The following is a 12,125-nucleotide window of genomic DNA, read 5'->3' as shown; positions in this document are numbered from 1 at the left end:
AACCTTTATCGACAAGTGTTAAAACTTGAGTTTTGTTGTGGGGGACGGGACGGTGCGCGTCATGCTGCAATCTCACGCTAGAATCAAAGCCCCACTAATTGCAGCAGGACTCCTTGTTCAAGAAACGCAACTTAGTACGCAACGTGTGCATGCATGAACGGACCTGGGGTTAATGAACCCTAGGCCGTGAGGTGGACCGGGCACGAGGATTTCGCCTAACCTCCTTCGTGGCGTCACGTACGCCCGAGTGGGGGAAGCCGACGACGATGCATAGCAAGCCAAGTCGTCATCTGTGTGTGTGAGTGAGAGAGTGTGAGCGCGCGCCCGCCCGCGCACGTTTGCAACTGGCGGCTCTGGTACCCCGCGCGCGCTATACGGGCAACGCCCCCCCCCCTCCGCCCGGAACGCTCTATTTCTCGACTGTGTTTTTTTTTATTAAAAAAACCCACAAACCCACACGCCACGCCCCTAGCTCCTTGGAATGTCCCGCCCCTTCTCTTTCCGTAACCACCTCCTCCTCTCGCCCGCCACCACCCAGCCCCGCCTACTCTGTGATTGGTCCAGCGCGCTCCTTTGCCGAAAAGCAGGGGCCTCCCTCTGGCGGCTGCCTCAGTTCCGCGCTCCGTGCTCGAGTAAGCAGTTGTCCTCTGCTTCCGAGTGCCAGGCGCCGCCGCCTCTGAGGGGAGAAAGGGAGGGAAGGAGGAGGGGAGAGAGGGAGCGAAGTGTCATCATTCCTATGAATTGGCTGGGCGGCCACAGCGATAACAGCAGCGCCGCTCCGCCTTCCTCTCGCCGGATACCTGAGGGCAGGCGGCAGCGCCGGCGTCAAATGGGCAGCGGCGACAGCAGCCGCACCAGCCGAGGGGGCGGCGGCGGCAGGAGCTGACAGAGCCGCAAACTCACCTCGGGTCCGAACTTCCCTCGTCGGGCAAAAGGCAGCCACTTCCCGTGAGGGGAGAACTCGTGGAGGAGGAGGAGGCGGCCGAGCAAAACTTCCTGCCGTCGAAGAGGACGAGGAAAGTTGCCGCCGGCAGCCGAGGGCAGGAAGCGCGGGCTGGTCCCGCCGGCCCGCTCTGGCTGTGGCGCTTTGGTGACGACGGATTGCCCCACGGGCGCCGCCGGCCTACAGGGGGCGCTGAGTCCCGGAGCCCCGCGCGATGCCCGCCGTCAGCCTGTTGCCGCTCTTCGGCAGCCCCGCCGGCCCGGGCGCCCTGGGCGGCCCTCTGGGCGGAGGTCCGTTGGGCGGGCCCGGAGGCAGGAAAGTCCCCGGCCCCAGCGGCGCGTTCCGCCTGACCGAGAAGTTCGTGCTGCTGCTGGTCTTCAGCGCCTTCATCACTCTCTGCTTCGGGGCCATCTTCTTCCTGCCGGACTCCCCCAAGCTGCTCAGCGGCGTCTTCTTCCACTCCAGCAGCAACCTACAGCAGCAGCAGCCGCCGCCGCCCCCGGCACACGGGGAACACCAGCGCCCGCCGCAGCCGCCCGGAGCCGGGAGTAGTAGCAGCGGCTATGGGGCCGGAGGGGCTGCCGCCGCTGCTGTTGCAGAGGAAGCCGCGGAGAACTTGGCCAAGATCCGCGAGGACCACGAGCGAGCTTTGCGGGAGGCGAAAGAAACCCTCCAGAAGCTGCCCGACGAGATCCGCAGGGACATCCACCAGGACAAGGCGAAGTTTCTGCTCCAGGACAAGTTGGGCAGGAGGGAGGCGGGGGCCGCCGGGCTGCCGGACTTGCCGTTCCGCAAACCCGTCGGGGCCGTGGGAGGGGAACCGACCGACCTCGCCATCCGGAAGAAAAGGGAGAAGATCAAAGAGGTGGGTGACTCCTTCAAAGCAGCTTCCCCCCCCCCCCCCAGCAAATAATAATAACAGAAATTAACTTCATTCCCTGCGATCTCGAAAAGTCACCCTCGCTTTTGTGTGGCTCGGTCTTGTATTCTTCTTGGGTACTCTTGCCGCCACCTTGGCGACCCTCCCTCCCATTCTTTCCTGCAATAATTCCACTGTTGTCGTTTTTGGGCATGTTCCTGTGTGAGGAGGAGGAGGGCTTTTGACGTGAGAAGGAACTTCTAATGGGTAAAAGACACGTTTCATTCAAAATAGTTTAAGCGCTTCTTGTTTTCTTAGAGCTCACAGGATGATTATTTAAATAGGCTACATCAGCTCTCCGATCTCATATGAAGCTCAGCTTTCTCTTGTGTTGGCTTGAATCTTATGTCTTGTCTTGAGATGTGTGTGTGTGTTTGCTTGTAGCTGTGTATTTTGTGCCAGAGTACATTTTTGCTTAAGTGCTACTTGAGATTTCAGCGTTCAAAAGAAAAATCTAGTAGGCATGCTGGACAACATAAGAAATCCTGATGATATTATGTAATTTTCTACACTAAATACATCTGTGTTATGTAACTTCCTAAACTAAATTTGTCTAACTTTTCAAGTCGGATCACTAAGAGGGCTTAAAAGTTAACTCCAGTATTTTGCTTAGTAGCAGAAGTAACTGTCATAAAGCATTTTAATGACTGATGGACATCCTTAACTGTCAATATATTAGTGATTGCCTGGTTAAATGTGCAATTTTGTCTTCACCCATCTGCCGATTTTACAATGTTCAGTTTTCTCACTCCTCATCTACATTGTCCGTGTTACTGGAAGTTTTCCACATGTGCAATATTTTCCTACTGTTTGGGAAAAGTTGGGAGGAATTGTACTACTACTGTAACTGAGGCCATATGTTGGAGAAATTATAGGATTATATTGATACCACTTCTTAAACATGCTTTATGGATAATACACTTCATTGTTCACTTGGATTTTGTTAAACTTTTAAAACATAGTAACAGTTGAAAAGTGGTCCTGCTTGTGAGGCACTTCTTTTAATCATGAAACACACAGAGGTGCAGCTATCCTATGCATACCCTGTGGGCAAAATGGCATACATTTTCTTGCACCCTAATTCTTCATGGGACTAACTTGCCCATGAGAATTGTTTAATATGTGAAGTGGCCCACGTGTTATTGCCCAAACTTTTGATTAGTGCACAGACACTTTGTTGAACAGCTAAGTTATTAAGTGTATGTCCATGTGTGCTTTTAAGTAACTGCCCTATTCCTGGTGAAAGTCTTCAGTACTACTACTGCTACTACCGTACTACCTATAATAAAAAGCTGGTATCGGAAAAAACTTGGGTGAAAATCATGGGTACGCATACCTAACATCAATACAGTAACTGATTGCTAATGAGTGGCTATGTACAGTGCTTTTGACTTGGTGCAATATGAGACTTTTGAAATAGACATCTCTGAAAATGTTCTGATGACTGTACGAATAGTGATTGCTACAGACCAACAGTAATTGTGTGTATGCCTGCTAAGAATTACTTTTTTTACAATATTGAATTGCTTGAATTCCCAGTCTAAATCCCAGGTTGAATCGCTCAGTAAATCATCTAATTAAATTTGAGATCAAAGCTGCTACTGTTATCAGTGACTATTTGGCTGACACATCAGGCTTGTAATTACAGGAGTCTGATTTTGTGGGTCTGTGATTTTACCTGTGCTGCATGTTTCTATGATAAGGGCAGAGTGGTAGTTCAAGTTCCTATATGAAATGCTTGGTGAAATAAGCTTAAGTTCATTTCAGAAGTAAAGTTTTGTACACCTTTTTGACTAAATCTTATGAACAGATGGCAGTTAAGCAAAACAAGCCATCACCATCTTAGGAATGTGTTAACAAATGTTTTGATGCTTTGGCCTGCATCTTAAGAAGCTACTGTTATATTTCTTTATAATTATCAAGCATTTTCACAGCAACTACTAGGATCATGTATTCAATTAGATACTGTGTGGGCATGTGGTATGGTCATTGTCATATTTGCAGTAAGTGAAAAACAGTAGGGAGAAAGGCAGCAGTGGTACAAAATCACATTGTTGACCATGATCGTGACAGAACCATGTCTGTCCTATTAAAGTGACAGTAGATTCCCAGGTATATGCTACCTAGGAAAGCAGTTAATTTGCCTGCTAGCTTTCTTGGGTAATTCAGCTTACAATGTTCTATGCACCTTTTCATGTCAATCACCACAGAATTTCAATGAGGCTTCCTAGTAAATGTAAAACAAGGATTCTGTCACGCATAGGGTAGGCTGTGGTACATAGTCGGCTGCTGCCACAGGAGAACTTCTTTATTGGTCAGTCCTAAGTCTGAAAGTAAGGGATGTGGGTGGCGCTGTGGTCTAAACCACAGAGCCTAGGGCTTGCCGATCAGAAGGTCAGGGGTTCGAATCCCCGTGACGGGGTGAGCTCCCGTTGCTCGGTCCCTGCTTCTGCCAACCTAGCAGTTCGAAAGCATGTCAAAGTGCAAGTGCAGTAGATAAATAGGTGCCGCTCTGGCAGGAAGGTAAACGGCATTTCCGTGCGCTGCTCTGGTTCGCCAGAAGCAGCTTAGTCATGCTGGCCACATGACCCGGAAGCTGTACGCTGGCTCCCTTGGCCAGTAAAGCGAGATGAGCGCCACAACCCCAGAGTCGTCCGCGACTGGACCTAACAGTGGGGTCCCTTTACCTTTAAGTCTGAAAGTAAGGGCTATGTATGGAAAGGGATCATGTTTTGGATTCAGAAGGCTTCAAGTTCGGTAATACTGAGTTCAATGGAACATTTCCAAGTATATGTGCCTAGGCTGAATTTTTGTGTGTATCTTCCTTGCAGCAATCATAAGTAGCATTGTCTGCTAATCTAGTAAACTGCAGTTCCCCTTGTTAGAATTTATTTCGTTGGTTATTATCAACTGTTCATATTTACGTGCATCACACTCCTCTTGTCTAGAAACAGGAAACTCTATTTTTGTATAACCCCTTCCTGTTGCCTCAAAGCTAACATCACATTTGCAGAGGAGGCTTTCAGATTCATTTTTTCTTTTCTTTTTAGAACCTGGCTGTTAATGTATTAAAGCTTTTCTCTTGTGCCTACTAGAATATTAAGAAGCTTTGTTGGATTTATATCTGTCCAATAATTACATAAGTTTCTGGGATTTGTATAGTGTGCTGCAGGCAAAAACCTGGTTGGGCATGATGCCCGATTCATGCAGGTTGCGTTGGACATCTGCAACTTTTCACCTTGCTTTTGAATATTGCAAACTGGTTTTATGATTCAATGGTATGAACTTTGTGTACATGTAGCTGCATCTACTAGTGCTGCTATATATTGGCTTTGTTGGTGATGACTGCTACTTTCCCAAATACATGGTGTAGGCACTTGAAACTATATCTCTACTCAAGCCAAAATGAAAGTATCATGACAGCCTTACTTTGTCGGTGTTTGCTTGGCAATCCTCATGGATTTCAATGGGTCTTCCTAGTAAGTGTGTTAGAATGTAGCCAAAGTGCAGTGTTGTAAATTGCACCATTGAAATAATAGATAAGTGGTGTTGGCAGCAAAACTTACTAAAGTATTCTTTGGTTACATATATGGCAAACACACTGATAAATGCTGATGGAAAGTCTTAGTGAAGTTGGTAGGCTGGCTTCCACAAGTAATGCGTGTTAATGCCATATGCATGTGGTGCATGCAGCTGCTTCATAACAGCAAAGCAAATCTTTCTAAACTTGCTTTTTAAGGATTACAGTTTTGGCAACTCACAATTTGATTTTAATAGGCTGTTCATTATGGAATTACAAATGGAAGTAAATTGTAGCTTATTCTAGAGGAAATAAAAGTAAATGGAATTTGAGCAACAATAACTTTGTAATGAGAGCTGATGTGTTGTGATCAGAACAAAATGGATTCAGTGTGGTTTGAGTAGGTTTGGTATCGTAACTTGTAAGATAAATTATATTTTGGTTAGGCTGTTCCAACAACAATGACTCATTGCATATCATCAGGAATGATTATCTAAACACTTCACATTGCTTTTAATCTCATTAGCATTGAGGAATATCACTGCTCTTATAGATCAAGACTAAAATCCTATTACAGTTCATTGGAAGCAAGTTCCATTGTACTTGTAGGGACTTACCTTTGAGTAGGTAAGCATAGGAATGAACTGTACTTGTTTTCTGAATTTTATGGTTTCTCAAGATTGTTTGTTTACCCCTCCAAACAATAAGTTGGATGGTCCAAAATTGCAACACAGTTTAGGACAGAGGTCTAGTGTCTTTAAGAGTTGAATAAAAGTGTCTAAAACTATTTATGTAAGGCATAAGAACTGCATCTTACATTGAATCTAGCAGCCTTAGGGCCCTTAATTAAAGAAAGCAAAACTTTGCATTGGAGGCAATTGACAGTGCTTTAGTATTTCACTGATTAAAATTCACATGGAGACACATGATTAAACTTTCCTGACACTGCTTTTTTAGCTCTACCTTTGATAATTGCTGAATAATTATTAAAATATAGCTTTGCTAGTTCTGTTGTATAAAAAGAAGAGTAGGGCTGGCTTATGTGGTTCTCGTTCTCCACCCATCTGTAGCTCTGAGAAATGCACTCCATGTGTAGCCTTTCAAGAATAAAAGTTTCACTATGAACATCACCGTTAGTTTAACATTATAATTAATACATTTATCTTGGTAAAACATGTTCCATCTTTGAAACTTAGATCTATTTGCACCTGGTAAAGTAATTCTGAATAGTTTGCAAATTGTGCTGGACCAAATATAGTTTCAGTGAGAGTACTATTGTCACAGGATGTACTCTTTCCCCCTCACAACTATCATTGGAACTTAGCAGAAATCTCCCAAGTCAAATCATGACATAACTATGCTGACAGAGCTTTAGTTTTTCACTTAAAATAAATCCATGGTTACTATACTATAATAATATTTGGTTTTTAAAATGTGGTGTTCCTTAGTCATAATTGTTTTTAATAAACTTTGTGAAGGACACTAGTCACTATCTTCCACAAGGCATGTTTTTTGCTGCTTGTGGGGAAACTACCCACCTTTCTTTTCTTCTACCTGGGACAGTGCAAAATCTGATGATCCCAAGTCGCTGACTACTCAGTTTACTCACGTCTCCCTCCACAAAAATATTCTTCACATGTGGATATGAGCATGGAATTGCTATTGATCTTTGTGCCTTATCAAAATAATATACAAAAATTCTAAACATAAGCTGCATGTGGCAAGATTTCAAAAGGAAGTGCAGAGAGGATATTTCATGTCTTTAATATTTTTTTATTTAGTATTGTACAGGATTCTCTTTTGTTATTCCATCAGGGTTCTATAGAAACACAATCCCTTACAATGTCATCTTCTCCATCTTAAAGTATCAACAAGTATACTGTACATGGTCACAACATCCAAATTTGTAGTGATGTTGCTGATAATGTACCAGGTATTTTGTAAACTTCATTCGTATACATAATAAACAACCACCAAATAGCATAAAAGGAGTCAGTTTCCCCCCCCCTCCTTTCATCTCTATTACATTATTGGCTGCTTTCTCAGCTATAAACAACCTCCATACGTTTCCTTTTATATCATAAGTCTATTCCCAAACCCTGTAGATTCTGCCACATTTGACCAATAAATAGTCTCGCTGCAACAGGCAAAAATACTAGATCTCTTGTCAACTGATTTATTGACTACTTTAGAAATACCACTATTTGTAGTACATTTTATGAACTTTATCATAAGTTATTTTGAGTTTATTTTATAAGTAACATTGGTGGTACAACTTTTTAAATAATATCTGTGACAGAAGATCATGGATAAGAGAAGATTTGAACATGTTTGTATTTATATTCCTTTTAAAAACTAGGCAGTTGAGAGAGACTGGTAAGTCTGACAATTTCTTCTGTTCCCTGAAATGCATGAAAGGATGCAGTATATGAACATGGGCTAACCTTCATGCCACAAGTATACTATGTATAAATGTGGGATCTCACATTTAACATATTCACTGTTCTCCACAATGGGAAAGGGGCAGGGAGGAAGTGCATGTGTCCTCCCATTTTAATTCTGGGAGTAATCAGGTTCTTGCATGGGATGTGTGTGGGTTTTAAGTGGACAATATTCTCATAGTTGTGTTCAGTAGTTTGGCCATAATTGTAGCTCTATGAGAGATAAATATACGTAGTTCCCAGGATGTTTTCCATCTTAATAAAGTACAGTACTGCATTCACATTTGAGCTAGTTTTGATAACTTGCTGACTTTTGAGTATGGGGAGGCATTCTTAAATGGTGTGATTGCATCAGCCTACCTGGGCTGCAAAGACATCCCCAAAAGACTTGGAAAAGGCAGGAATTTGAAATTGTATCTTTAGGAACATTTGGGAGTGGACTTCAAGTTCCCCTTTCATTTTTTTAAAAAATGTTTGCTTGCAAATTTGTTGTTGTTTAGTCATGTCCGACTCTTCGTGACCCCATGGACCATAGCACGCCAGGCACTCCTGTCTTGCACTGCCTCCCGCAGTTTGGTCAAACTCATGCAAATAGGTCAGTCCTAATTATAATTCAGACTATGATTGTGATTTTTTTTTCTAGCTAGGATTCAACTTATTGCTGGGATATTCAAGAAAGTATTGCAAAAAGACCTGAGTGTGTTTATATTTATGGTCTTAGTATAGGGGTTCACACCACTGCAGTAGCACAGCTGAAAGAGTTTGTGATTTTACCAAATGGACTTGCAGAGCTGGAAAAAGGTGTGTGTGTGTGTGTGTACATGCAGAAAAAGAAGCATTAAGGGTTGTGAGTATGGGTTGTGCAGTAAAGATATGGAAAGTGCTGGGGCCATGCAGTGCTGTTCTGAAATAAATGCACTTTCTTCAAGTAGGTAGAAGTTGCAGGAGCAGCTTTATTATGTGGTGATAGCAAGACACAGAAATAAAATGCCGAAACAGAATAGCCACTGCTGGACAACAGTGTACAGTATTTGATAGAGGAGGAGCATTGTCAATCTGTCTGTCTGTCCATCCAAGTTTCCGTAATGCATGGCAGGTCAGGCAATTTGATTGTGAATGAGTGTGGTCTTATTATGAACTGATCTGACATTCAATAATAGCACCATCAGACCAGAAGACTCGGTGGATAAGCTACTAGTAACTTCAGTGGAAGGGCTGAAATGGGAGACGAGGTATGCATTCTAGACCTCTGCCCCAGATGGTCAGCTCCTCCCTAGGGGTGGCCAACTCCCAACTGACTGAGATCTACTCACAGAGTTAAAAACTGGCAGTGATCTACCCCCTTCAGGTCAAAGTTGTTGAGCCTTTTTTTTAGGAACGTAAGCCCTGTTTTTTGGTTTCAGGTGAAACAGTTGTTGAGCTCTTTTTTTAGGGAGGAGGGGGGTGCAGGGAGAAAATGTTGAGCTTTTTTTAGATGAGCCAAAATTGTTGAGCTTCTATGGGGGGAGGCAGTGATCTACCATTGGTCTACCACACATGTCCAGTGATCTACTGGTAGATCACGATCTACCTGTTGGACGTGCCTGCTCACCAACACTGACATCAGGATAGCATCTTCTTAACTCGCTGCTACCTGCTCGCCTAGACAAATCTTAGCACCATCATCATATAGTTGATAGGGCCACAGATAGTAGACTAAGTGAGGCCCAGTAGTGGACAAATCCCACACTGTCAGTGAGAACACAACTACAGCACTTGTCCCCCTGTTTCTCACTCAAGGGAAACAACACCAAACCAAACTTCCCCTCTCCCAGGGTCTCACGCTTGGAAATGGTCACAGGCCTGTCACCCACAGTACCTGGCCTACAATTCTGTACCCTGATGCGCCCATACTCCCTATAACTCCTGCAAGTAGAAATCCCCTTTGGTGTTAATCCTGCTCCCTGCAGCAGGATTTGACTTTGTGATAAGATGTGCTCTGGGTCACATCCCAGCTCAGTCAGCAACCAAACAACACTGCACTCTGCTGTCAGCCAAAAAAACCTCTTGCAAGCAGGAATCACACCAAGAAAGAAACTCTCAGACTGATGCAGGTGAAACACTACTGTCTTGCCTCCCAGGATTGCAGATCAGACTATAAATGCAATATAGAAGTGTATATGTATGTGTGTATACAAGAAGAAAGTGTGTGTGGGTGTGTGTGGGTGTGTATATACACGTGAACTTTCCTCAGTACAGTTGAGCAACCATGGTTGTATTTGTGCTTATCTTGAAAATGGAGAATAGACTTAGGTCAAAGTTTAATTGGCTTGCGGATCACATCACAATCTGTAACACACACACACACACACACACACACACACACACACACACACACACCAGAATGGTTTCTCTTCTTACAATCTAGTACAGTCATACCTCTAGATACGAATGCTGCGGGTTGCGTACAACACGGGTTATGAACACGCCGAACCTGGAAGTAACGGAACGGGTTACTTCCGGGTTCGTTGGTTCGCGCGTGTGCAGAAGCATCGAATGACGTCATGTGCATGCACAGAAGCGTCAAATTGTGACGTGCGCAGAAGTGCTGACATGGGTTGCATACTGCTCTGGATGCGAACGGGGCTCCGGAACGGATCCTGTTCGCATCCAGAGGTACCACTGTACTTGACTATTAGCACATGTGGAAAGCCGGTTTCAGTCTGCTTCATGTTTGACAGGTATAAATTTGGCACTTGGCTATGAACAGCTGGTACACTAATAAGGACCAATAATTCTGTTAACATTGGGGTGCTCACCTCACATGTGGTCCAGGTCCAGTTTTGGGTTTTGTTTCAAAGGCTTATGATGGAGGGTTGGCATTGGAATGTGTATTGTAGATAAGCAGCACTTTATTAAAGTATTTCAGGTGTTTTACTGAAATACAATTCTGAGAAGATGAAATCTCAACCAAGATGAGGTGCAAACGTTTTAAAATTACTGATTTTAAATATATTTATAAATATGTAACTTGTTTTTAATATATTTATTGGCATTTTTAATGAATACTTTAGATTGCCTACTATTAAACCACTTAGAGGTCTTTTATTGTGGTAAGAGGGGATTGTTTGTTTGTTTGTTTGTGTGTATTCACACACACACACACACCATACAATAGCAACAGAACAAGCAATAATGATAATTTAAGTTTTCACCAGGTTTTGTTGTTTGCTAAAATGGTTTGTCTGTCCAAATGAGGAGCAGCAGATAACTTTGGAGAGTAATTAAGACGAAAAAAGCAAAGGCTGCCAAATGACAGTGTATTCACATTGCCACCTTAGATTCGGTTACCAGATTTTTTTCCCATGAATCCGGGGACACTTTTTTAAAAAAGCTGAGTAGCAACAGGGAGTCACTAGTGGGGATGGTGAGGCAAAAGACCCTGGGCCCAAGCACACACACATATTGTATAAAGGTGCAAAGCCCTTCTTTCACACCCTGTGAAACATAAATGCGCAGTTTTTTTTTTTTAAAAAAAGGGCAACGGCCAGCCGGCCACAACTCCTGAGCCTCCCCTGATCAGTCAAAAAACAAAGGGGGAAGGGGGCAGGAGATTGGGGAAGGCTCGGGAGTCATGGGCACCATTGCCCAGGTTTTTTTTTAAAAAAAACAAAACTGCACATTTATGCTTCACAAGGTGCGAAAGAAGGGCTTTGCACCTTGCCCGGCAGAGAAACCGTGCCCCTTGCAGCCCTCCTGGGCAATGGTGTGCCACCTCCCATGACTCCCAAGCCTTCCCCGATCAGTCAAAACAAAGGGGGCAGGAGATCTGTACTGCCGGACCTCCCCAGTTCCCCTTCGGCAATGGCACAAGACACATCATATGGGGACTTTCAGTGAGGAAAAATGGCAGGAGCAGGGAGCAGCTCCTGAAGCCAGCCAGGCTGGCCCAGGACTGCGGAGGCTGCTGCTACCACGTTTTCCGAGGACAGATTTGAAAAATTGGGAACATTCCAGGGACGGAATATGTCTGGGGACAGATTTGCAAATCCGGGGGCTGTCCCCGGGAACCGGGGACATCTGGTAACCCTACCTTAGAGTGCAGTAAAGTTGTCCTCCCCACCTTGTCCACTTTACAGCTTCCACTCCTCCCAGTTGTTCACATCAGCACAGCTTTATTAGTGTCAGGTTTGTTTTTGTTTGTGTATATGCCAAGCAGTGTTGAGGGCACACGGATGCCTTTACTCTATGCAAAGGTATTTACATTTTGGCTAGAGACCATGTACAAGCAACTTAAAGACTCCAGCTGGTGTGTGAAGCTGG

The 12,125-nt window shown here is 44.3% G+C and overlaps 1 protein-coding gene across 1 annotated transcript in view; it reads left to right on the top strand.

Annotated features, from left to right (window-relative positions):
• The first annotated feature begins 635 nt into the window (after nt 1-635).
• Nucleotides 636-12,125, top strand: part of MAN1A1 (mannosidase alpha class 1A member 1) — a 60,111-nt gene continuing 48,621 nt past the window's right edge. The window contains exon 1 of the mRNA XM_035109187.2: nt 636-1,808. Coding sequence (XP_034965078.1) covers nt 1,158-1,808 — 651 coding nt within the window. The 5' untranslated portion in view covers nt 636-1,157. The remainder of the gene's footprint in view (nt 1,809-12,125) is intronic.

The sequence above is a fragment of the Zootoca vivipara genome, chromosome 3, assembly GCF_963506605.1.
Source record: "Zootoca vivipara chromosome 3, rZooViv1.1, whole genome shotgun sequence".
Lineage (NCBI taxonomy): Eukaryota > Metazoa > Chordata > Lepidosauria > Squamata > Lacertidae > Zootoca > Zootoca vivipara.
The sequence above is the reverse complement of the archived record's forward strand: the minus strand, read 5'-3'. Positions and strand labels throughout refer to the sequence as shown.